The following is a 27,884-nucleotide window of genomic DNA, read 5'->3' as shown; positions in this document are numbered from 1 at the left end:
GCTCAAAGATGATCAAAGAGTTCAGACTGACCCCAAAACCTTTCACAAGGAATTTGATATTTTCCATTCAAATGTTATCATAGTTGACAAAACAATTTGACAGAACTATAAAAAAATAATCAAACAACTACAAGTGTTTGTTGTAGACATCAGATATTTTGTAAATGTCTCTCAAATGCATTGCTGTTTCCTTTTTTTCTTTTCCAGAAAACAAAGATTTTTATAATAATACAAAAAGTACAGTGTTTACTGTTTACTCGTGCTAAGTAGCTAAAAGAGCAAGACACTTTAAGATAATGTAATAGCAGCTTTTTCAGTTTAAGTATTAAGTTTACGGTCTAGACATATATCCCTCTAATTATCAATAAAAACAAATCTGTATTTCAACCATTAAATAAATCAATTAGCAAACATAAATCAATGTATCAAGTGAGAGCCGTTAATAATTAATCGTTGTCTCCCTCTGGTGGTTAGTGAGATACATTACAGGGAGGTATGGAAGCGACTTCGGCCAATCAGATCCGACAACACTTGTCGTGACCTCTTCTCCGCCGCCATGTTTGTTAGTGGCAGTGAAGCCCGTGCGGAGGTGCAGGAGGAGCGCCAGCGGACCGTCGTGCAGTTTCTTACCAGACCTCGGAGTGTGTAGCCCGGCGGCAGCCATGGTTCAGACGTGCTCAGCGTATGGCTGTAAGAACCGCTACCATAAAGACAAAGACATTTCTTTTCACAAGTAAGTTGTTACCTGGCCAAATATGACGGATATGCACTGTGTGTCCTGTGAGGACTATCGAGAGATAGTTCACCAGCATTCGTTTCCACTCTGCCTGATTGAAGCTCAGTCAGCCGTCTTTAACAGCATCAGTGAGGAGAAGTTGAAGCAAGAGCTTCCTTGTGTCGGTAGATTTTACCGGTAAAATCGGGTGACTGACATTTCACAAAGCACCATTCTGCTCTCATACATTAAAAGTCTTGTATCAAGTTTGCCCGTGAGTTGCCCACTCCCCCACTTTAACAGCAAGTGGTGATAATATTAAAACGTACCTTCAATTCTGGTTCACCTTTTCTATATAGGCTACGGCCTTTTACCAAGACCTAACACATGTAAAAACACTTTGTCATAAACTCTAACATATTTTAATAATTAAGAAATATAATTCCATGAATTGTGATTAGAGTTTGATTACCATTCTATGGAGGTATTATCCTGCCATAACTCTACAAACAACCTAAACATGCTTTACAAATGCCCTATGATTCACTAACAAACACAGTGTGAAAACCAACCATGCCCGGTGCAGTGGGAGGGCCAGGCCCTCCCATTTTACATTCCTGCCCTTTCCCAAAAAACACGTTTTTTATTATTTATAAAAATTTAAAAATATATATATTTAATTTTTTTAATTATAAATAAGCTGTGAACTTTTATGCTACGATGTATGTGATGCAGAGATGGGGACTCGAGTTTGTGACTCGGACTCGAGTCGCACTTAAGTCGCACACACAGAGACTTCAGACTTGACTTGGACTCCTGCTCAAAAGACTTCGGACTCGACTTGGACTCGTGTTTTGGGACTCGTGAACAATCATTGTGTTTTCTATTTTTGGCGTATTAAAGGTGGGGTAGGTAAGTTTGAGAAACCGGCTCGAGATCGCTAGAATTTGAAAATACACAACCGGAGAAAATCTGCCACTTCCTCACAGAGCCCCTCCTCCAACACACACGAAAGCGCACATGACCAATGAGGGCACGAGATAAGTTTGTGCCCCGATGGGAGGCTGACAAGCAGGTAGGCCATCCAGTTTCTTTAGCCGGGCCGGCTATCGGGATGTTAAGAGCATTCCATGGAATATAACAAAAAGTGTATCTCGAGCCGGTTTCTCAAATGTACCTACCCCACCTTTAACATTAACATCATGGTAACACCATGGCGACCGGCGGCACACCTGCAGCTGTACCGCTTGTAATTAGGTTCAACTATAAAAACTTCGAACAAAACGCCGGCGGCACCAACAAAAGGAGCGCACACTGCAAAGTCTGCAATATTAAAATCAAGGATGCTGGTGCAACAACGTCGAATTTCATCAGGCACTTGAAAACTCACCCGGAGAGGTCAGTCACATTAACGCATATGGACGGTTAGCAAACATGTTTAGCTCAGCATCAGCTATGTAATGTTAACTTAGCTTGCTACTAGCTTTGTAACTGAATATTTGAAAAGATGAGTGAATGTTTCCTTGTCACACTTGTTTGCGTTGAGTGGCGTTGACATCCAACTCTTGACATGACATAAAAAAGGTCGGTAACGTTAATCATTACGTTCCGCTGCCACCATCTACTGGCTAACGTTAAACGTAGAAAAATACATAGTTGCATACATAAATACATCTGTCGGTTTATAGGCAGGTTATAGGTTTATTGTTGACCACGTAACGTTAATGTTACAGGTTTATCAGGTTACCATTACACTGGGTTTGAGTGAGAGGATATAGGAATATGTTTATTTATAGTAGACTTAAAAGATGTCATTAGAGACCCAGTGTAATTAAACAATACGGTTGCAGAGGTCACATTTTAACATTTTTGTCCACTGGCCAAATGGCTAGCCTAGTGAATGTTGAAATGTTACCAGCCACTCAATAGATTGCCATTGTTATTTGTGGCTGGTGCGTGCAACATACAGTACCAGCCACTTGCATGATTTACCAGCATTTGGCTGGTAAATGGTGTTAATGGTAGATATCTCTTTTGGAACAGGTCATGTTTTAATATCACCAGTTCAGTATATTGCAATAGCCTGTTTAAAGTGATCATATAACAAACAACTAATCAGTACTGATACTGTATGCTAATAGATATAGGAGTGATAATAATACAGTAAATGCTTTGAATGTCTTAGATATAGCTGTGCAGTATTCTTAACAGACTGGATAGCAGCAGACAATAGAAGGCTTATTACAACCAGAAGAGACATGAGACTTTGATTTTTTAGAGACTTGAGACTTGACTTGGACTCGTGACCAAAGACTTGAGACTTGATCAAGTCTCACCCCACAAAGACTTGAGACTTGACTTGGACTCGTGACCAAAGACTTGAGACTTGACTTGGACTTGCAAAAAAAGACTTGTGAACATCTCTGTGATGTCAGATAGTAACTAAAACAAAAAATCTCAGGCTACTTCAAATAAATGCATGTGTCTGTTGTGATTTGTGATTCGTCCACATTTAGACCAATCACAGCGTCACACTCTGCCGCCTATTCTATTCTATTCTGTAGACTACCATTTATGTTTCAATGACAAAATGGATATCAGAAATTGGCTTAAAAGGTCTAAGGATTTATTCAAACGAAATAGCGATGAAAGAACTGCAGCCGATGGTGCTGCTGGCAACCCTGCACCTGCCATTGCAGCAGCACGCCTTAATGTCACAAGCTGGACCTCGGCAAACCCCGGGGCTGAGTTAGCGAGCCCAAGCCTTGACTCATCAAGGCGACCGCCACCAACGCTGTCCTCCGAGGCACAGCTCCTTGTGCCCCTACCGTCACCACCTGCGTTGCCACACCCTGTACCACACCCGCCAGCCTCCTCCTCCTCCTCCTCCTCCTCCTCCTCCTCCTCCTCCTCCTCCTCCTCCTCCTCCTCCTCCTCCTCCTCCTCCTCCTCCTCCTCCTCCTCCTCCTCCTCCTCCTCCTCCTCCTCCGTGCCTCCTCCTCCACTACAGACGCTACCTTGCAGCAGAAGCAGAAGCAGCAGCAGCACATCAACAGGTACTATTGGGCCAGCAACCGCTCATAGACCAACAGCCCCAGATGATCTTGGGGTTAATAAATCCAACCAGGTGAAACTGGATCGTTACCAGGGAGATTGTTTTCAGGAAAGAAGCGCACTTTTGCCGCTGCATGGTACAACAACAGACCATGGCTTGAAGATTCGTTAAAAGCAGACGCAGCCTTTTGTTTCCCCTGTAGACAGTTTAAAGTCAATGCATCTTCATCTGATGCGGCTTTTACTGTCAAAGGTTTTTGCGACTGGAAACACGCATTACAGACTGATAAAGGACTGCTAAGCATGCCGCATCAAAAGAACACATTTCATGTGAGAGTTTGTGGAGAGAGAGATACGCGAGGAAACATAAGGAAATTAGTACTTTGGTGCAGATCAGCTGGCACGGAGCCGTCATTACGTGTCAGCTGTCATTGATATTATAGCTTTTTTAGCTGTCAACCAACTACCTCTCAGAGGTGACCACGGTTCACTCCACAGCATGTCCGAGTGCAGTGCATAGGAACATAAACCATGCCCAAGGCGGGCTAAACAGTTCATCGTCTCCATCTCTACAATTTCTCTCCGAGTGCAACGATGAGGAAGCTGCCATCCGTAACCAGTGTGCCTTACTCGTGATTTACCAGTGTCTGTGCTGCCACGCACACAATGTTTCAAAAGTGATTTCTACGGTATGTTGCCCTTTATTTGTGTATGTATTTGCGATAAGTGTGCGTCTTTACCAAGCGGCACACTCTGGGGAAGAGCCGGGACGTCAATACGGAAGTGCCACACACTGCAGTTCATATATTGGCCGATAGGCGATGGCTGCAGAAAGGAGCAATTTCCATAGACCCCCATGTTAAAATGCCCAACTTTACAGCAGAAAAAAACATGTTTCTACCCCTGGCTCCATACATTTTATTATCGATATAGTTAGATTCCACCTTCATGATTATGGATCTGTGAGTGAATTGTTTTCTAACGCGACCCTTTTATTTATATTAGGTCTTAAAGTTTTTGCATAAATTAGGGCGTGGTCACATTGAGTGACAGCTCTGTCAAGTGACTGCTGCTGCTAGCTTCTTGTCTCTCTGCTAGCTGCTCCGTGAAGCTACAGGGACTCTGCCTGCTCAGTTCATCCAGGGAACACAACTTGAAGCCGGCCGTGGTTGTTTGTTCTTCATGCTTATATATCGGACTATTGTGACTCGCTCTGCGGTTGAAACAGACGGTGCATGAATGCGGTTTTGCGGTAAGTGAAATTTGAGTACTTTATTTATGTGTTAATGATTTTAATCAGCTACGTAATGAATGTTAAGGCTTGGGTTAGCGTGTAAGCAAGTGGTAGCTACATCGGTGCTAACGATGCTAATAGTAGCCTCCAAGTTAAAATCATAGACTGTATATATAAAGGTTACAACGAAATAGACAAGCGTTAAGTGGGATAATACTGTAGAACAAACGGCTTCTGTTTGAGGTTGATAAAATAAGGTCATCCTTGTAACTTAGAGAGATATTTTATTATGTAGGTAGGAACTGTATCGCTAAGGTTAATTTAAATTGGCTATGCTCAAGTATGTAGACAAGCTAACGTCAAAGTAGTGTATGTGAAATCAACCTCACAATAAGATGTGTGTATATTACAATTATTAATGTCATATTTCAAGATGATTACTTAGATATTACAATATGGTTGGTTGAGCTGGAGTTCATTATTGAGCTTACACGTTAACGTCAGTCATCTGAAGAACGAACCCAAACCTTGTTGTTTTTATTAATTGCATAACCAAATGGGTATCACATAAACAGTAAGCATTGGTAACACAAAGTTACAGTAAAATAAAAAGGACCCTGACTCAGACAATACACAATCCAACATGTTCAACAGAAGAGAATCAGTTATATTGTTTGTACACATGGTACTTTACATATATATCTGTTTGTTTAAGGTGTCCAGGTGATGCAGACAGGCTGGACCAGAGAGTGAGAGACAGAACTGGACTCCTCACAGCAGTGAACTTCAGCACAGGTACAAAGACTCTTTTTTTCATACTGTACAAAGAATCAAGAAAGATATTGGTTTAAATAAATGAAGTATTGACTTGAATAAACTGATATACATTCCATTAAACAATATTAAATACTAGATCACCTACACATCAGTTAAGTTGAGGGTTTTTTCCATGCAAAAGGTTACATTTAGATATTTAGCAATATGATTTTGTCAGCTTTCTAATTTAATGTATTGAAGGCAAAGATATTTAACACATAGTGAGAACTGCAACTATTTATCTCTCAATATTGTCTGAAAAATGTGGTTAAAGTTATTCTTTCAGGGAGACAACAGAGCAAGCTTCTACAGTTGCACTACGTTTTGATAACAGTTCAATATTATTTTCATAATAACATATATGTCAATGTTTATGAGCTTCATACTGTTCATTCATAATCTGATTGTCTTTGTAGCTCATTGTTGAAATAAAAAAAAAACATTACACATACACAATAATTATATCTACAGCCCCTAAACACACAAACACACCACTTTCATAAATAACACACTTGTTCTGCAATAATATGTTTTATGTTTCCTGTCATTTTTGTTAGGAAAGGACATGCCTGAAAGACACAACATGTTCTCCTTCTCTGAGGGTCAAGAAGAACATCCAAGAGGAACATTAAAAGCTGATGTTATGAGATTTTAAGACCAGTACAGGACATTCACTAAGAAACTACTTTTTATTGTGAAAACAGTCAGCTGATCGAATGCAGCTATTTCCACATCTACACTCCATCCGCTGATTATTTCTATTTGCCTCACTTTATGAGCTTCACATCACTTGTGCCTTGTACCGCAGAGTTTGCAGCATCACAAATACATGGGGCCAATCTTCAGTCAGATGTGAATGTGTAATCTAACATTTTCAGTAAGAATAATGGACAAAAGGAGTGCAAATCTAATTTATTGAAATGTGAACCAAAAGTTCATCAAATGTTTTAAATAAAAAGCACATATGGACAGAAGGTGTAAACCTATTAAATGTATAAGTAAACACATTTAGTCAAATAAAGTGACAGACTAGGCCTGTGCAGTTGGTATCAGCTGTGCCCAGCATGGGCTCCTCCATCAGGCCTTGTCCTCCTCCATCAGGCCTGGTCCTCCTCGCTGAGGAAAGACCCTCAGTCCTCTCCAAACCAACAGACAGGATGTCCTTCACACGGAGGTTTCTCCCTGAAGTCTCTGCTGCTCTCTGGACACCACGCTGTCTCAATCCGTCCACACTGAATATGAGAGGGGGAAAATAATAAATGCTTTAGACAATAAGAAACATAAAGTTGACTGTTGAGTTGCTCAGTTTTTTTAGATTGTCAATACTATTACTGTATAACTAATATATCAGGTTAAGAGGCACATTCAAATAAAGATTGGTCTTTAACCTGTTAAACCCTGAGCCTGTTTTTCAGGTTTCAGGCTCGAAAATGACATTCCCAGAACAAATGACCATATCTTCCCTTCTAAAAGGGTTACATTAATAATATTTTTTTCTCAAAGTAATGATAAACCTGTGAGTTGGATGTAGAAAAGTCAGATTCAATATAGATGTTTTTTATTTTAAAGAAAATTCAGATTGAACATGGTAAAAAAACTGTAAATTAATATTTTGTACTTATAGTGAAAACTAACCTTCGATGATGGGTTAGTAGACTAAAAGCTTTAGGAATCCAAAGTACAACATATAAGTACCCTGTATCAAGATTGATGCAAAATAAGTGATATTTGACCTTTTTAGACAGATTTAGCAAAAAAAAAACCTCTTCTGGGGCCATTTGGGTGGATTTTCCATATCTCTGGCCCCCCTTGCTGGATTTTGACATGTGACATCTCTTTCTGACCGTCAGAGCCAATGGAATCAAGGGGAACTCCCGCATAGTCCTTATTTGGTAATGTGTGTGTGTGAGACTGCTGCATAGCCTAGACCGGAAGCAGCAGCCACTCTGGTGACTACCATTATCAGCTAACTTTTGCTCTCCGATCTTTACATAAAAATGGAATTATGGATTAGAAATGAAAAAAAAAAGTATACAGAGACGATAAAAACCTATGGATTAACCGATTCAGCCGCGTTTTTCTCGTTTTAATGCCATTGAACAAGTATTTTGATCAGATTGACAGCTACGGTGAGACGATCTCCCGTAAAAGCTACGTAAAGGTACGTGTTGTGATGTCTGTGTTGGCTTCCCCTGTCGCGAGTTCGGATCACTCAGTGATGATACTATATACCTAAATAATCGGTGGAACCTCAGCTTTAATCGGATATCTTGTATGTGCAGCTACGATAAGTAATAATGGTACTTTTATCTTGAGTTCTGTGCCAAAGTGCGTTAGCTAAGGGGTCATTTAGATGCTTCTTATGAGACTTGTGTTTTGTTTTGGTAAAAATGGTTTGTATCGTCAGTTAGCTGAGATTATTTCCGTTAATCTGATATAACACATTAATAGGTTCTTAAATATTAAGATCCCCTGAGACACAGTGTCAACGCCACTGGTGAGGAAGTCCGTGGATTAGTCAATTTGGACCAATCCGCGGACTTAACGTAACGTCTCCGCGGACGTAATGTAATGGCTCCACGGATTGGTCCATTTGGGTATGGGCACGTCACTGTACCAAGGAAGAAAAATAAAAATCTCCAACGAGGCGTTCTGGGGCAGCATAGACAGGTATTTTCTGTTTTAGAGTTGAACTCGCTACAGGGTGTACTTTGAGGGTTAGTGACTCTGCAGACATGCAGAAAAAACTTCATAACACACAAGGGGACGGGTAATAACCGGAAAGGCATGACATGGGACCTTTACATTTATTAAAAAGGCTCTCTTGTACACACACACTGAGACTTTTGCATTTCAAAGTATTGCTTGTTCGTACAGTTGAAAGCTTGAGCTTCACTGTGCACTGCTGAATGATTTATGTGCAGTGTTTCTTCTGCTCTGAAATTGAATATATTTGTTACATGTTAATAGATTTTTTGATTTTATTTCGGATTTTTGAATGGGAGAAGTTGTAGATAGAAAACATACCAAACACTAATTATTCAAAGTTTCATTTTATATATACGGTAATACTAAGGAGACATAGGCCTATATGATTATATAATGTTTGAAATTATTGATATTAAAAAAAAAGAGATTTGATTCCATGTCATTCTTGTGTTTTTCTTATCAGAAAGTGAAGTTATTTATTTAGGGTGCTAGTGAATTGTCAACCGGGGGGAGCCTCGCTGCGGGGACATTCTACAGATGGCCAGTCCGCCCCTGAAAAATGTCTATGCACACGTTATTATTAATAATAGTAATACAAATAACAGTGTTTCCCATATATCGACATACAAACCCCACAGATCCTCAACTCCGGTGCGTCTCACTCATTAAGGTGAGCCACGGCAGGCAAAAACATCGTTTTTCATGCTCTGGTAAATTTTGAGATTTTGTGCCATTTTGATTCCATTACATGTTTTCTTTCAGGCTTTTGGAAGGAAAACGTACAAAATACACATTTAGGTGTTTATTTTACTATAGTTTGTCTATTTGTGTCTGTAGATTTCTCCTAAATTCACCAACAGTTAGCATTCTAACGTAACATAAAGTACCGCGACCGCTGTTTGCACCATGTAATCAGAGGTATCGTTGGAAAGCTCCGTCTCTCCTGCACAATCTAGTGATGGGAATTATGGCTCTTTGAAGGGAGCCAGATCTTATGGCTCAGTTCCTTTTGCGAGAGCCGTTCAAAAGAGCTGTTCAAAAGAGCTGTTCAAAAGAGCTGTTCAAAAGAGCCGTTTTATTTTTAAGGGGGCGGGGTCACTAGCTTTATCTGCGAAATATACCTTTTTATAATTCAATCAAATCTAGCCCTGTTTTGACTAATGATTTATATGTGTAAACATATCACATAAATTAGGCCTATTCAATATATCCTTTTGTAAAAAATGACATTTTTAATATAAATGATTTGCTGTGGTCAATTGTTTGCATTGCATTTACAGACCCTTGTAACTCTCTGATTGTAGAACCACGCAACAAGCAGATAGCAACACCTATACAAACTGACAACAAATCTTTGCTGAGCCTAAAAATAATCATAAATAAATAACATAGGCTAATGAAAATAAATATATTGCAATGCTCAAAACAGCAGCATCCAACAGTCTCTAATCCTTGGATATTACATGTCACTGCATGCATGCACCCGTAGCACGGAGATCATCATATCATTCTGTCTTGTATTAATTAACAAACAAACAAACAAAAAAGGCTTGTTCGCGGGCGTGAGCCGGCTCCCGTCGTTCACTTAAAAGAGCCGGCTCTTTGAGATACAGAACTCAATTCAACATGCACAATTCCATATACAGTGGGGCAAAAAAGTATTTAATCAGCCACCAATTGTGCAAGTTCTCCCACTTAAAAAGATGAGAGGCCTGTAATTTTCATCCTAGGTACACTTCAACTATGAGAGACAGAATGGGGGGAAAGAATCCAGGAAATCACATTGTACGATTTTTAATGAGTTAATTGGTAAATTCCTCGGTAAAATAAGTATTTGGTCACCTACAAACAAACAAGATTTCTGGCTCTCACAGACCTGTAACTTCTTCTTTAAGAGCCTCCTCTGTCCTCCATTTGTTAACTGTATTAATGGCACCTGTTTGAACTCGTTATCAGTATAAAAGACACCTGTCCACAACCTCAAACAGTCACACGCCAAGCTCCACTATGGCCAAGACCAAAGAGCTGTCAAAGGACACCAGAAACAAAAGTGTAGACCTGCACCAGGCTGGGAAGACTGCATCTGCAACAGGTAAGCAGCTTGGTGTGAAGAAATCAACTGTGGGAGCAATTATTAGAAAATGGAAGACATACAAGACCACTGATAATCTCCCTCGATCTGGGGCTCCACGCAAGATCTCACCCCGTGGGGTCAAAATGATCACAAGAACGGTGAGTAAAAATCCCAGAACCACACGGGGGGACCTAGTCAATGACCTGCAGAGAGCTGGGACCAAAGTAACAAAGGCTACCATCAGTTACACACTACGCCGCCAGGGACTCAAATCCTGCAGTGCCAGACGTGTCCCCCTGCTTAAGCCAGTACATGTCCAGGCCCGTCTGAAGTTTGCTAGAGAGCATTTAGATGATCCAGAAGAGGATTGGGAGAATGTCATATGGTCAGATGAAACCAAAATATAGCTTTTTGGTAAAAACTCAACTAGACGTGTTTGGAGGAGAAAGAATGCTGACTTGTATCCAAAGAACACCATACCTACTGTGAAACATGGGGGTGGAAACATCATGCTTTGGGGCTGTTTTTCTGCAAAGGGACCAGGACGACTGATCCGTGTAAAGGAAAGAATGAATGGGGCCATGTATCGTGAGATTTTGAGTGACAACCTCCTTCCATCAGCAAGGGCATTGAAGATGAAACGTGGCTGGGTCTTTCAGCATGACAATGATCCCAAACACACCGCCCGGGCAACGAAGGAGTGGCTTCGTAAGAAGCATTTCAAGGTCCTGGAGTGGCCTAGCCAGTCTCTAGATCTCAACCCCATAGAAATTCTTTGGAGGGAGTTGAAAGTCTGTGTTGCCCAGCGACAGCCCCAAAACATCACTGCTCTAGAGGAGATCTGCATGGAGGAATGGGCCAAAATACCAGCAACAGTGTGTGAAAACCTTGTGAAGACTTACAGAAAACGTTTGACCTCTGTCATTGCCAACAAAGGGTATATAACAAAGTATTGAGATGAACTTTTGTTATTGACCAAATACTTATTTTCCACCATAATTTGCAAATACATTCTTTAAAAATCAGACAATGTGATTTTCTGGATTTTTTTTTTTTTTTTTTTTTTTTTTTTTTTTCTCATTTTGTCTCTCATAGTTGAGGTATACCTAGGATGAAAATTACAGGCCTCATCTTTTTAAGTGGGAGAACTTGTGACTTTGTGATAAAAATTTAATTTATGTTAAATACACTGTAATAAAAACTAGGTTTACATTTTGCTCTTGCTTTTCAAGGACAAATGTAAATGAAACATGTTTTCATTAATGTTTATTATTTTTAATCTGTCATATAATAATCAAAGCCCTGAAGGAAATAAAGCAATTTAACAGCAATTGAAACACAAGAATCACACATCCAAAAGTATTTGGCTGTGAAATATATAGAGATGATGAAACATCCATATAAATGACATAGAAGGTCCACATACCTCACAGCGCTTCCTTTTGCCGGCACAGGGTGCAATCTAGAACAGTAAAATATGTATTGGTTCAGAAATTGTTTTCACCACATCTCCTAACACAGGGGGGGGAAAACACATACACACACCACTTACTTCAGGCACTGCAGGTTGTGGTTGTGTTGGCCGTGCAGGTGTAGCAGCAGCAGTAGCACCATCTTCCTCAATATAGCAACAGATGCTGGGTTCCTGGGCATGTGTTGTCTTCACTGCATGTGAGGTGTCACCAGTGCCTTGCCAAGCTCCTCCAGAAAAATGCGTCTTCTTTGGAGCTTCTTTTGGTTCCATTCTGGGTTTATTGCCATCCAAAGTGCAAAGGCATTGTAAGCAGAGACATCCAGGATGTTGTAGAATATCACAAGTGGCCACCTCAAGGTCCTTCTTTGGCAGCTGTAGCAGGTCAGCAGCGTGTCCAAGTTATCTACTCCTTTAGTGGCATTGTAATTAGGGATGCTCCGATCGCCAATTTTGGGGCCGATCGCCGGAATCAGTATCGCCCGATACCGATCGCTGATCCGATCGAGTGGGCGGGGCCTAAATGGAAGATTTAAACATCACTTTAAATCTTCCATTTAAAGTGATTTTTAAAACTCAGTTAATGGGGCTCATTCACTGGAGCTTCCACAAAGAACAATCAACTTAATTATTACATTCAAATTATGTACATTATTCAAGTTTACATTACATTTGGATAATAACACGGGAGAAATTAGCGGAAGCGTTCTCTTTTCCCCTCTCTCCCTCTCTCGACAGCCCGTCAGTAGCTCATGCAGCTCACTAATCCAGTAATGAGTGACCCGACAGTGAAGAATAAATATATGTATAACTAGTTTAGCTTGTTCCAGAGGTAGATCAAATAGATAAGTGTGTTAGGTCTAACTCTTGTGTGTTGCACCGCTCACCGGTCCGTCACAGCGGGTGGAGCTGCAGGATTTCTGCTTCACACACGTTGCATACCGCTATTTTACTGTCTTTTTCGGACACCTTAAAAAACTGCCAGACCGGTGAAGCCATTTTGGCGAGCTTGTTTTGCCGCGCACAGAGAAAAGTGTCATGTATCTTACGTCATGCGATCGGCTCTCGCGATCGGCATGTTTAGAGGTGCGCCTACAAATAGAATCAAATTCTGTGGGAAATACTGGATAATATTAATTTAAAAAAAAAAATTTTTTAATCATTTCGCGACCCCCACTTTGGGAACTCCTGTAGTAGAGGACTAGATGTCCTGTGGAAGTGTGACCAGTGAAGGATTTCTGACCCCTTGCTGTGGCTTTGACAGTGTTTACTTGCTCAATTACGAAAATTGATCATCTACAGATGTAGCGCTTCATTTCAGACAGTTTGAAACGCGAGGGCCGTGTTTGGTACGTGATCTGCCCTCGCTCAAGGGAAAACCTCCAGCTTGACTTGAGACCTCCCCCGTGATAAATAAATGTAATTTATAATGAAGCCAGCTGCAATGGATCATTGATCCACCAGGGGTGGGGTTCCACACTGGAGCTCATGTGAAATAAAGTCAGATACAGTACGCTGGATGTACAGCGGAACTTTGTTAAGATCCATATGTCACGGATATCATACTCTGTGCTAAATAAGAGACATGTAATAATTTACAAAACATCACCATGTTGTTATTTAACAAAATAAAAAACGAACGGGAGGAAATGCAGCCCGGCTCTTTAATCCTAATTGAAATCATCATCTTCACCACGATCATTTATGTTTATGTTCGCCAAAATATTTATAAAATATAAAATATTTATAAAATATAAAATATTTATAAAATATTTATATTTTAATGGAGCCTCGTCGGCAGATCAGGATCCCAACGCGTAGCGGAGGGATCTAGATCAGCATGAAGGGTGTTATTTTCCCCATAAGGAACAAGTCGCTGCAAATGTTCCCGCTTATTACATGGCCACATTCTCAACAAAGTAACGACATGACTCCCAATATTAATTGAAATGCTTTTATGGATTTAGAAAATGTTTTTATTGATTTAAAAAATAGTTGTATGTATTGATTTAAATTGACATGCATCCGCTAAGAAAAATAGTCCGTTGTTACCGTTTTTTAAACAGTCTAAATGAAACGGCAGCTCTCAGCTGTGTATTTACACAACTAATGGCCCATCAACCACAGCTCTCTCCCCCCCTCCCCCCCTGATCTTTCTTCTCCAGCAGCTAAATTAACTGTATGTTACTCTGAGTGACAAGCTTACAGTTAGACACAACACTGTCATTGCAAGTGACCCTCAGTTAGTTGACTTTTATGTTCAACTGCTAAATTCGTTACTGATAAAAAAAGGGCTTCTACTGTACCTAATTACCTTAACACTAGAACCGCCAGAGGTTTTTGTATAGGCCTACCTAACACCGTCAAATCCCGCTATTAGAATGCAATTTTTAACAACATAGGGTGCTACATAACACACTTTCAGGAAAAGTCACGGACTGGGAGACTTTAATATTTTATTGAAAAAAAGTTACATTGCACACACACAACACACATCACACAAATTGACCCGATTGGCGGTTCTAGTGTTAAATAAACTCACTAATTAATGAAACCAGTTCAATACGCATTATTCTTATTCTTATCATTCTTTATGAGCGCAGAAATAGTCTTAAAATCAGACCTGTTTTTTAAATGAAATCTGACGGCAGGCAGTTAGCTCTGATCACCTATGATAAATGCGCCACACCTAATCGCTGGCCATTCAGCCACAGAGCTCCCTCTATACAAATCAAACTGTAGACGGTGTGAAAGCACCTATTGTTTTAAATAATGGTCGGAATGTGACCTGTGAGCCTTCTGAATTACCGTGGGACAGCACATTCTAAACTCAAATGTTCAATCAATAAAGTCTACATCTTATCTTATCTTATCTTAATATCTTCATATTAATAATAATAATAATAATAAATCATACAGTATGTGTCCGAAAGGGAGCAGAAGGAAGCAAACACAAAAATATACAAAAAATATACTGCATATTAAAGCAAACGATTGTAAAGGTAAAAGTATGAGCATAACAAATAAAGAAGTGTAATGTAAACATTTACATTATTATTATGATTATTTAATATATGAAGACTATATATTATTGAATTACAAGATTAGATACACTTTAGTTTATCTAAAATATTGATGTGTTCAAATGCTCTTCAAAACACAACTGCAAGTCCATGAAACTTGTCTTTCTGTATTTGTGAATGAAGCGCCATCTCCTGGTTAAAACCTGAAATTGAAAATCTGGCAACGCCCTCTTGGAAAATAGTGGGAGGGCTTAACATTCCTCGCTACTGGTTTTAGGCAGGTCGTAGGCAGGAAGCTGTAAGCTGGAGTCTGAAATGAGGTGCTACATCTGTATAATCAGACTTTGAATTGAGAAATATCCCTTTGCTTATGTTAAAATGAATTCTAGGGAAGGAACAAATCGTGAGTGGGTAAAAGTACATTTCTATTTATTTTGCCAGGTTTCCTTTGGCTCGCCCAGATGTTTGTGGGAAATGGGTGGCAGCTATGAGGAGGAACAACTTCAAGCCGACGAAGTACAGCAACATTTGCTCACAGCACTTCACCAAAGACTGCTTCAAGAGAGAGTGCAACAACCGAGTTCTGAACGAGAACGCCGTGCCGTCGCTCTTCGCCTGCAACCTCAACATCAAGGTGAACAATGCAGTGCATTCCCACTGAAGACACACATTTGATCCGCACTGAGCTAAATATTATACACAATTGTTTTTAGTTAGGTTTAGTTCAGTTGCATCAGAGCTTCATAAACAGTTTCCTCTGCATTTATTTGTGATTATTGTATGAGTATTTAACACTATAAATGGTAAAGTCCTTTTGTGAACCCGGAAATGTTGAGTGCCCCAAAGTTTTATGTTAGAAATGTATGGTAGGGTTCCCAGCACATAGAAATCGTGGATGCTAACCTGCATATGTTGAGCAATTTGCACAATTAGCATAAATTGTGTTAATTAGCATTGATGCAGTAATTCATGCAAAAGGATGCCCAACCAAGTACTGAGTGCATACACATGAACATACTTTTCAGAAGGCCGACATCTCTTTATTGGTCTAATGTAATATTCAAATGTTCAGAGATACTGATTTTGGGGTTTTCATTAGCTGTAAAGGCCGCTACACACCAACCTGAGACCAAAGAACGCGTATCGAAGGCGTCCCGACTTTTACGTCCGCTACGTCGCCTGCGTCGGGTACGCCTCCCGCCTACGAACACACCGCAAAGACTTCAGTCGACGAGTGTTAATAACTGTCCTTACCAGCAGGCAGCGGTAGTGTATTCGTCATTCAAAAGAGGCAACAACCGGAAGACAGACTGCGATATACACGAGAGAAGAAGAACAGACTGTGTGATGTAAACAAACAACAAATAGCGTCTGGGTTCCATTTTCACTCTCTCGTCGATCGAAAACATGTATCGTACGGTACTGGCGTTATCAGCAATTGGAGTGTTGCTTGCGGCTGCAGAGATTAGGAATCGGAAGCGAAAAATCAGGAGAAACCGCACTAAATGGGTGAAAACATGGATACTACAGCGAGAAGCTCAGAGGGCTTTCCCGAACCTGTGTCGAGAGCTGTCCCAGGAAGATGGAGACAAGACCCTGAACTACGGCAGGCCACCCTGCCACACAGCACCAATATTCCAGCTCGGGCCAAGCAGCACAGGGATGAACTATCTATGCCAATATTTTAACGGTGTCGGTGCAGTGCCTTTTCAGTGGGATAAGATATAGCAAATATGTCTAAAGAACTGTACAATGTAAACAATCGACAAAAATACAATACGATACAAATAGTGTGTAATACAATACAAAAAAAGAGTTTGCCAAATATGTCTAATGCTGTGTTATCAATGGCTGTAGTATCAAGGTACAAAATAAAGTTTTGTATTGCCTATCCTGCTATTTGTGTTTATTCTTTTAATCACACAGCGTTAATAAAAAATAAAAAATGTGCCTACATAACTGTCAGTTGCAGCCGTACATTATTATTGGTTTAACTACTAACAGTATATTTTTTAACACATTTTAAAATGGCCATCTTGAACAGCTACAACGTTAAAATACTTCTAGGCAGATTGTGGAGGATAATGGGAGAAAGAATAGAGGGGCAGACAGAAATAATGGCCACTTCTTGCTAAATGTACATTTCCATGTGATGCTCACAATAGGTAAATGAACAATGAACAGTGGTAGACAGTAGCTCTGTCTGTGTGTGCCTTCTTAATCGTTTGTTTTGGTCCCTCACTTCCGCTTCGCTTCTCATGCACTGATTCGCTAAGCTGAACAGCCAATCAGAGTGATTTATTTGGCCGACCGCAGGAGGGAGGTGTGAAAATGTGCCGTAAAGAGACGACGGTGCGGGACACACCAACCTGGGTAGGGCACCGTGAATGCCCGACTGCCTCTGACGGCCTCTGACTCCCAATATCGGGTTGGTGTGTCAGGGGCTTAAGCTGTAATCATCAGGACTAAAACAAATAAAGGCTTGAAATATTTCACTTTGTGTGTAATGAATCCTTATAATATATGAGTTTCACTTTTTGAATTTAATGAATTAAATAAATTAACTTTTCCACGATATTCAAATGTATTGAGATGCACCTGTAGAGACAAAGTGGAGTCTGACTTCAGAGGCTGTAACACCCAGAAAATGTGGGTGGGACTAAGAACAATGACAGATTACAAAGGAGCAGCGGGGGGTGCTGCGGGACTGTCTGCATGCGCATCTCTCACACAGAAGGATCAGGAGCCCTGCCCTTTTGTTTTAGACAGGGCAGATGTGTGCAAATCCTTTTTGTGTGCAGTTCGGCTGGCAGAGGTGTTCACAGACATCTTCAACAGGTCCCTGCTGCAGTCTGTAGTCCCCACATGCTTCAAACACCCCACCATCGTTCCTGTCCCCAAAAAGACAAACATCACCAGCCTCAACGACTACCGCCCAGTAGCACTCACCTCCATCATCATGAAGTGCTTTGAGCGGTTAGTCAAAACCTTCATCACCTCCTCCCTCCCTGACTCTCTGGACCCCCTGCAGTTTGCCTACAGAGCAAACGGGTCCACAGACTACGCCATAGCCCTCAACATCCACACTGCCCTCTCACACCTGGACCAGAGGAACACATATGTGAGAATGCTGTTCATTGACTACAGTTCAGCTTTCAACACTTCATGCCCTCCAAGCTGGTCATCAAGCTCAGAGACCTCGGGCTCAACAGCGGCCTCTGTGATTGGCTCCTGAACTTCCTGACGGGCAGACTCCAGGCAGTGCGGGTGGGAAACATCACATCCTCCACCCTGATCCTCAACACCGGAGCCCCTCAAGGCTGCGTGCTCAGCCCTCTCCTCTACTCCCTGTTCACACACAACTGCGTGGCCACACACAGCTCCAACACCATCGTGAAGTTTGCTGACGACACGACCATCATCGGCCTGATCACCGACGGCGACGAGACGGCGTACAGAGAGGAGGTCGAAAACCTGACATCTTGGTGCCAGGATATCAACCTCCATCTCAACTTCAGCAAAACCAAGGAGCTGATTGTGGATTACAGGAAGCAGCAGGGAGAGGGACACGCCCCCATCGCCATCAATGGGACTACGGCAGTGGCGGAGCTGGTGGTTGGCTGGGAGTGGCCACGGCCACCCCCAGCTGAATCCTGGCCACCCTATTGGCCACTCCAAACACCCTCACCACGGGGGCCCAAACTATTTTAGAACATTAAGAAAAAAATGTTTAGTAACCTTTCATCATTCATCAATAATTAACATTAATAGAACGTTATATTGATAATTACATTGCATTTAGCTGACGCTTTTATCCAAAGCGACTTATAATAAGTACATTCGACCAGGAAGACACAACCTTGTAGAAAACAGAATCATATAAGTACATCAGGTTTCATAGAGCCAAACATTTCAAGTGCTACTCAACTGGCTATAGATAAGCCAGTCCTTTATTAGTATATACGTGCTCTGTTAGCAGTTCTTTGTTAGTAATTATATCGCTCGAGGTGGAGTCGAATGAGATGAGTTTTCAGTCTGCGCCGGAAGATGTGCAGGCTTTCTGCTGTCCTGATGTCAATGGGGAGCTTATTCCACCATTTTGGAGCCAGGATAGCAAACCCACGTGTTTTTGCTGATGGGAACTTGGGTCCCCCTCGCAGCGAGTCGTTTGGCTGATACAGAGCGTAGTGCACGCGCTGGGGTGTACAGTTTAACCATGTCCTGGATGTAGGAAGGGCCAGATCCATTCGCAGCATGGTATGCAAGTACCAGTGTCTTGAAGTGGATTCTAGCAGTTACCGGAAGCCAGTGGAGGGAGCGGAGGAGCGGAGTGGTGTGGGAACATTTAGAAAGGTTGAAGACCAGACGAGCCGCTGCATTCTGGATGAGCTGCAGAGGTCGAATGGCACATGCAGGTAGACCAGCCAGGAGGGAGTTGCAGTAATATAGGCGTGAGATGACGAGAGCCTGGACCAGAACCTGCGTCGCTTTCTGTGTCAGCTGGGGACGTATCATCCTGATGTTGTAAAGCGTGTATCTGCAGCAACGAGTTGTAACAGCGATGTTTGCAGTGTAGGACAGGTTTTTATCTAGGGTCACACCCAGATTCCTTGCAGTCTGAGTCGGGGAAACAACAGAGGTGCCGATGTTGATTGTTAGGTCAAGAGTGGGACAATCTTTTCCCGGAAGGAAGAGCAGCTCAGTCTTGTCAAGGTTGAGCTTGAGGTGATGAGCAGACATCCACTGAGAGATGTCAGCTAGACAAGCAGAGATGCGTGCGACGACCTGGGTCTCTGAGCGGGGAAAGGACAGAATTAATTGGGTGTCGTCAGCGTAGCAGTGGTATGAAAAACCATGCGGGCTAATGACTGATCCGAGCGAGTTTGTGTACAGGGAGAAGAGGAGGGGACAGAGAACAGAGCCCTGAGGGACCCCTGTAGTTAATTGACAAGGGTCGGACTCGGACCCTCTCCAAGTTACCCTGTAGGTACGGTCTTTGAGGTATGAGGTGAGGAGGGAAAGTGCTGAGCCTGACACTCCAAGTTCTTGGAGAGTGTGAAGGAGGATCTGATGGTTCACCGTGTCGAATGCAGCAGACAGGTCCAACAGGATGATGACAGAGGAGAGGGATGCTGCTTTGGTAGTGTGCAGTTCCTCCGTGACAGCAATGAGAGCAGTTTCTGTGGAGTGACCTGCCTTGAAACCAGACTGGTGCGGATCCAGAAGGTTGTTCTGATGGAGATAACAGGAGAGTTGTTTAAAGACAGCGCGTTCAAGTGTTTTAGACAGGAACGGGAGTAGAGAGACAGGCCTGTAGTTTTATAACATCAGACGGGTTGAGAGTGGGTTTCTTTAGGAGAAGGTTTACTCTTGCCTCCTTGAGACTGTTTGGAAAGTGACCAGAAGTTAGAGAAGTGTTGATGAAATGGGAGAGAAACGGTAGAATATCAGGAGCGATAGTCTGAAGGAGGTTTGAGGGGATAGGGTCCAGAGGACAGGTGGTAGGACGTACAGAGGTAATTAGGGTAAGAACCTCACTTGGAGAGAGAGGGGAAAAGGAGGTCAGTGTGTGGGTGAAAGGAGGGTCTGGTGACCCAGCGGTGAGTAAAGGTGAGTCAGAAAAAGAAGAGCGAATATCATCAACCTTTTTTTCAAAGTGGTTAACAAAGTCGCTTGACAGGGGGGAGGGGCTTTGGGAGGGTCCAAGAGGGTGGAGAAGATGGAAAATAGTTTTTTGGAATAGGAAGATTGGATCTTATCTTGAAAGAAAGTGCTTTTTGCCTGAGAGATGGAAGCAGAGAAAGAGGAGAGGAGAGCCTGATAGGTTAGGAGGTCGTCACGGTGTTTGGATTTCCACCGTTTCCACTCTGCTGCCCTAAGGATGGTTCTATTAGCACGCAGTGCGTCATTTAGCCAGGGAGCAGGAGGGGACTGACGAGCCTGCCGAGATGTGAGAGGACAGAGAGAGTCCAGAGAGGATGAGAGAGTAGAGAGGAGAGTTTCTGCAGCAGAGTTTGGAGGCAGGAGTTGGAACGAGAAGGGAGGGCTGAGAGCACCGATGAGGCAAGGGTAGAGGGGGAGAGGGAACGAAGGTTACTGCGGACAGGTGCAGGATGAGAAGAGATTAGTTTGTTATGTTTGGAAAGGGGTAGAGAGAATGAAATAAAGAAGTGATCGGATGTGTGGAGCGGGTTTACAGAGAGGTTAGAAGTAGTGCAGGTCCTTGAGAATATGAGATCAAGGACTTTGCCAGCTTTATGAGTTGGTGGGGAAGGAGACAGTGAGAAAGCAAAGGCGGTTAACAGAGATGTTAGTTCGTCTATCTTCCCTGTCTGGAGGTTGAAGTCTCAGAGAAGTACAGCGGGAGGGCCAGTTTCAGGGATGTGTGAGAGGAGATGATCTAATTCCTCCAAGAAGTCCCCCAAGGCGCCTGGTGGACGGTAGAGAACAACAATGGTTAATTGTATAGGATGGGTTACTGTGACGGCATGGAATTCAAAGGTGGAAGGAGTGAAGTTAGGTAGCTTGAAGAGGGAAAAGCTCCATTTGGGAGAGAGCGGGAGACCAGTGCCACCTCCTCTGCCAGTGGGTCTGGGTGTATGGGAGAAGGAATATGCTGTGGAGAGAGCTGCTGGGGTGGATGTGTTGAATGGAGTAATCCAGGTCTCAGTGAGAGCAAGGAAATCCAGGGTCTGCAGGGAGGTGTAGCCAGAGATTAAGTCAGCCTTAGGAACAGCTGACTGGCAGTTCCACAGGCCACCTGAAACTAGATGTTGGATCTCAGTGGAGCATGTGGGATAGACGAGAGCAGGCCGGTTATATCGATTAGGAGATACACGGGGCCAGTGATAATTGCGAGAAGACACATGAACAGGAATGGAGAAAATACACATGATTATAGCATGAGGGGCTCACCAAACTTACAATTCATTTAACTTATTTTCTTCCAAAAGTTAATTATCCAAAGCCTCTGTACACCCCCTTCTATTTACATGTAATGGTTTGGTCCTGCCTCCAAACGCGGTGCAGCACCGCCGGCACTTTCTAGCAGAGAGTGAGAGCATGTTAGGAGCAGGGATGCTAATACTTACGTGTGAACCATGTCTCAACGACTCACAAAGTCAGTCTTTCAAAAGAGAAAAGAAAGGAGAGAAAGTCAAGAGAGAGGGACTAAAGGGCGACAGTATGTCAAAGAAAAGGTGGGTGTGGCCGATGAGTGGTGGAAATGTGTCTGTTAGCTACGCGTAGTCCATTGTAAATAATATTTTTTTTTTTACTAAGCTGACATTATGTACTGTTAATATCTATACATGTTTTTAATTTCACTCCTCTATCTGACATTTAGTAAATGCAGGTACATTTTTAGCAGCTATTCATACTAAATCAGTTGTCCCTCCCCCTGCTGCCAGGACCAACAGATCCATCTCTAGACTCAGCAGCCCTGTCCCCCCCCATAAGTGTTATATTTTCACAGCTCAGTGTCAGTAGTACATATTGTGCAGTTAGTATTGGACTACAAGATAGATGCAAGCCTGTACAGGTAGAGTTATTTAAAGCATAAATGAGTGGGTTGGGTTCTGGAGGTGTGGTTACAGCAATTGTGCTTGGTTGGCGTGGCCTGTGCCTGGTGGTGGGGCCCAATGTGATATATTTCCATGGGGCCAAAAATCCCTGGCGTGTATGGCCAGAGGGCAGGACCTATAAACACATTTACTAACCAATAGCATTGTGAGGCTGAACAAAAGGACCTTTTGACTATGTAAATGTAGTCTTTTAAAAAAACAAAACATTTACTGACTTTTTTTAGGATAGCTAAAAGTAATGTTGTAAAATTACAACCGGGGGCCTTACAGGGTTAAGGGCTATTGTTTATTGTTATTTACTTTAAGATGTTTTTTCTTAACCTATCATTTAATTGAAAAACTCTTATTTAAATGATGTGTGTGTCTCTGTATTCCTGATGATACACTGAGAGAATGAGCTCATAGGGCTGCTAAACAGTCTGTATATTGCACTACATTTGTATAATGTAAGCTTCGTTGATGCTTTGCCTGCGGGAATAAGAAAAAAATGGTTAGATATACTGAATATTATTTGATCTATTCCACCACTTAATCCCAAATAAGGTAGAGGTGTGTTGTAGGTGCCCTAAATAACCCCTTTTTTATAGTGAGATGTATTTTTATGTTCATATAATAGTGATTTCAATGCCACCCCAAAATGATCACTGGTTCCATCCTGGCCACCCCACTGAAAATGTCCTGGCTCCGCCACTGGACTACGGTGGAGAGAGTCAGTAGCTTCAGGTTCCTCGGTGTCCACATCACTGACGACCTGACATGGACTCTTCACACACACACCATCATCAAAACAGCTCGACAGCGGCTCTTCTTCCTCCGCAGGCTGAGGAGGTTCAACATGGACTCCAGGATACTCTGCAACTTCTACAGGTGCCCCATAGAGAGCATCCTGACTGGCTGCATCACGGCCTGGTACGGCAGCTGCACCGCCCCCTAACAGTGTTTCCCACAGATCTGAAATATACTTGTGGTGGTAGCCGGGCACATGCAACAACATTAACATTAACCTTTCTGTTGGTCGCTTGTTAGCCGAGGATGTCATGATTTGACCTTAAGGGCTATACTGTATATGAGGCCCTAAAGTAACTGCTCCATTATCTGTATCAAATGCACACATTGATGCCACCAAAGGACACAATACAAATAGAAAGTAATACATATTAACTAGAATTAATTGACATCTTAAATTATTAATATATACACAAAAAAAGGTTTCACAGAGATCTGCTATTTTAAAGTAAAGTCAACACTTATCAAACCTTAAATATAGTCTATATTAAGAACGAAAAGTTTTAATGTATATATCGATTTGTATACAAATGTGCGAGGGTGATGACGTCAGAGTATCGTCCTATGTGCCGTGGCTGAGCCCCGGACAGCCCCGGCCCAATGTAACCCCTGACTGTAGCTATGTACGTATGACTAATAAAAGCCTTGAACCTTGAACATATACATTTAAGGTGCAGACATTAAGAACCCATGTCATTTTTTTCCAAGAGTAGAAGTTATATTACTTCGCCGTTGTTAACATGGGTACGTTCTTTTTATACGTCTACGGGGCAGTCACGCACAGCTACGTTAATGCGGAAGTAGGCATGGTTAAATCTGAACGGGGTTGGAAAAATGACAGATGGAGTTGCACAGTTCTATAGATTAATAAAGAACAGTGTAGCAGCGCAGCAGTCTGTGTGACCACACAAAGACACAGCAGCTCAGCCAGCAGCCAGACCCAGCTGCTAGCACAGGCAGACAGTGGGGCAGGAATGAGTCTTAAAATACGGAAATTAGTTAGATTTTATGCAGTTCAATTCCCTCAAAGTCTGAAATAAGGTCTTTGGTTAACACAAGCTGAAGAGATTAGAATGTTGTATTCTTCAACATCAAATACGTCAGTTAATAGCCCACTGGTGGATTTTGCTAACAAGTGTCTAAATAAGACGACTAAACATCATCACTCCCAGCATTTGCCGCCTTTAGTTTAGCGGTGGTGACGTGAAGTCATGTGGCCGTGCTGTGGTTCCTTTATAGGCCAACATTAGCCACCTTTAGCTTAGCGGTGGTGACGTGAAGTCATGTGACCGTGCTGTAGTTCCTTTATAGGCCAACATTAGCCTCCTTTAGCTTAGCGGTGGTGACGTGAAGTCATGTGACCGTGCTGTAGTTCCTTTATAGGCCAACATTAGCCACCTTTAGCTTAGCGGTGGTGACGTGAAGTCATGTGACCGTGCTGTAGTTCCTTTATAGGCCAACATTAGCCACCTTTAGCTTAGCGGTGGTGACGTGAAGTCATGTGGCCGTGCTGTAGTTCCTTTATAGGCCAACATTAGCCACCTTTAGCTTAGCGGTGGTGACGTGAAGTCATGTGGCCGTGCTGTATTTCCTTTATTGCCCAACATTAGCCACCTTTAGCTTAGCGGTGGTGACGTGAAGTCATGTGGCTGTGCTGTAGTTCCTTTATAGGCCAACATTAGCCACCTTTAGCTTAGCGGTGGTGACGTGAAGTCATGTGGCCGTGCTGTATTTCCTTTATTGCCCAACATTAACCACCTTTAGCTTAGCGGTGGTGACGTGAAGTCATGTGGCTGTGCTGTATTTCCTTTATTGCCCAACATTAGCCTCCTTTAGCTTAGCGGTGGTGACGTGAAGTCATGTGGCCGTGCTGTAGTTCCTTTATAGGCCAACATTAGCCACCTTTAGCTTAGCGGTGGTGACGTGAAGTCATGTGGCCGTGCTGTAGTTCCTTTATAGGCCAACATTAGCCACCTTTAGCTTAGCGGTGGTGACGTGAAGGCATGTGGCCGTGCAGTATTTCCTTTATTGCCCAACATTAGCCACCTTTAGCTTAGCGGTGGTGACGTGAAGTCATGTGGCTGTGCTGTAGTTCCTTTATAGGCCAACATTAGCCACCTTTAGGTTAGCGGTGGTGACGTGAAGTCATGTGGCCGTGCTGTATTTCCTTTATTGCCCAACATTAGCCACCTTTAGCTTAGCGGTGGTGACGTGAAGTCATGTGGCTGTGCTGTAGTTCCTTTATAGGCCAACATTAGCCACCTTTAGCTTACCGGTGGTGACGTGAAGTCATGTGGCCGTGCTGTATTTCCTTTATTGCCCAACATTAGCCACCTTTAGCTTAGCGGTGGTGACGTGAAGTCATGTGGCCGTGCTGTAGTTCCTTTATAGGCCAACATTAGCCACATTTAGCTTAGCGGTGGTGACGTGAAGTCATGTGGCCGTGCTGTAGTTCCTTTATAGGCCAACATTAGCCACCTTTAGCTTAGCGGTGGTGACGTGAAGTCATGTGGCCGTGCTGTAGTTCCTTTATAGGCCAACATTAGCCACCTTTAGCTTAGCGGTGGTGACGTGAAGTCATGTGGCCGTGCTGTAGTTCCTTTATAGGCCAACATTAGCCACCTTTAGCTTGGCGGTGGTGACGTGAAGTCATGTGGCCGTGCTGTATTTCCTTTATTGCCCAACATTAGCCACCTTTAGCTTAGCGGTGGTGACTTGAAGTCATGTGGCTGTGCTGTAGTTCCTTTATTGCCCAACATTAGCCACCTTTAGCTTAGCGGTGGTGACGTGAAGTCATGTGGCCGTGCTGTATTTCCTTTATTGCCCAACATTAGCCACCTTTAGCTTAGCGGTGGTGACGTGAAGTCATGTGGCCGTGCTGTAGTTCCTTTATATCCCAACATTAGCTGCCTTTAGCTTAGCAGGGGAGAAGCAGCCATAGTCCCACCTACTTAACTCTGATTGCTCGATCGTTTCTCCAGTGGCTGTGAGGTTTTGTGATAAAGCTGCCAAATCCTCAAGGTTTCTCCCTGCTCATATTTGGAAGCTTTTCTGTGAAATTTGTTGACCTCTAATTAAATTCTGAATTCTGGTGTGTTTTCTGACAGTCGGAGTCTCTGGAGGATCCTTTCCCCTCGGATATCCACTTCCCTCTCTCTCTGCCTCTGACCTCAGACCCAGCAGTGGAAGAGGAAGAGGAGCCCGGGAGGAGCCTGCCTGAGATCTGGTGTGACAAGGTGGCAGTTTCCTGTGACCACAACTACACAGCAGAGGACTCCGCTCGGCAGAAAAAGCGCATTGAGCAGCTGGAGGAGCAGCTGGGGAGTCTGAGGAAGAAGCTGAAGACGACTCAGCAGAAATGCCGACGACAGGAGAGACAGTTGAAGATGCTGAAGGCAGCATGCGAGACGCCGAGGACCGGCCGCCAGCCGCCTGCAACCTTCGGAGAGGGATACGTGATTCTACCCAAACACATCTACCACACACTCAAAGGCATCAAGTAACCATGAACTAATGAAAAGGAGATGTGGTCAAAATGAGAGGCAGATAAAACTGTCAGCAGCAGGAGACAGCCGCAGATCTTCCTAGCCAGCAGCGCTGCCCCGAGTCCAGACAGGAAGGGCTCCGTAAGAATGCAGGAAGCAGGAAACTCGGAATTGGTCGGTACAACAACTACTTACATATTCTTCGTGTTAGGGCTGCACTGCAATTGCTTTAACCCTTGTGTTGGCTTACTTTTTAATTGTTGTCCTCCCGGTTTGACTATTTACATAGCATATAGCGTATAAATAATCACCCAAATCTATGTTACACCTTTTAAGGCAACTTCATATCTACTTATTATGTTTTACTCGTCTTTTTTAAATGTATGTTCAATACACCTAATTTACACACAATTAAACCTAAAACCGAATTTGAATAAACTTGGATTCTTCAAGAAATAGTCCACCATGTTACTCCCCCTGAAAAAAACAATAATTGTGACTTTAATTTCTATCCTATTTATGTTTTTTTGAGGAATTCCTCCTAAAAAGGAGTGTAACAAACGGTTAATTTGTAATACTTTTCTATGATTTACTTCTTTCTGTGTTTTATTTTTTCCTCACATAAAAACAATACAGAAACATTGTGTGTCTGTCTATGTTCCTGTGAAAGTTGTTTATTAAAAATATTTTAGATAAGAAGGGTATCGTGACTTAAAATTGGAAAGAGGAAGCTAGCCACGAGACGCTCTGGAAGAATAATGGATGTGTTTGAAGTCCAAACTCAGCATCATATCTGAAGTTTAAAAGTCAACAGAAGGATGACCTTAATCCAAAGATCAGGAACAAATTAACTTTAAGCATGTGTCTGCTGGGTGGGGGTTAAACTTTCTCCTCTCTTCTTCTTTGTTTTTTCATTGTTAATTCTTCGATATTT

The 27,884-nt window shown here is 42.6% G+C and overlaps 1 protein-coding gene across 1 annotated transcript; it reads left to right on the top strand.

The window, feature by feature from the left end:
• The first annotated feature begins 538 nt into the window (after nt 1-538).
• Nucleotides 539-27,591, top strand: thap1 (THAP domain containing, apoptosis associated protein 1). Its single transcript, XM_034233279.1, has 3 exons — nt 539-733; nt 15,538-15,730; nt 26,573-27,591. The coding sequence occupies exons 1-3, from the start codon at nt 663-665 to the stop codon at nt 26,966-26,968; spliced, it is 660 nt and encodes a 219-aa protein (XP_034089170.1). The 5' UTR covers nt 539-662; the 3' UTR covers nt 26,969-27,591.
• The last annotated feature ends 293 nt before the right edge of the window (nt 27,592-27,884 follow it).

The sequence above is a fragment of the Gymnodraco acuticeps genome, unplaced genomic scaffold (assembly GCF_902827175.1).
Source record: "Gymnodraco acuticeps unplaced genomic scaffold, fGymAcu1.1, whole genome shotgun sequence".
In the NCBI taxonomy this organism is placed as follows: Eukaryota; Metazoa; Chordata; class Actinopteri; order Perciformes; family Bathydraconidae; genus Gymnodraco; species Gymnodraco acuticeps.
This window is presented reverse-complemented; position numbering and strand designations above follow the sequence as displayed.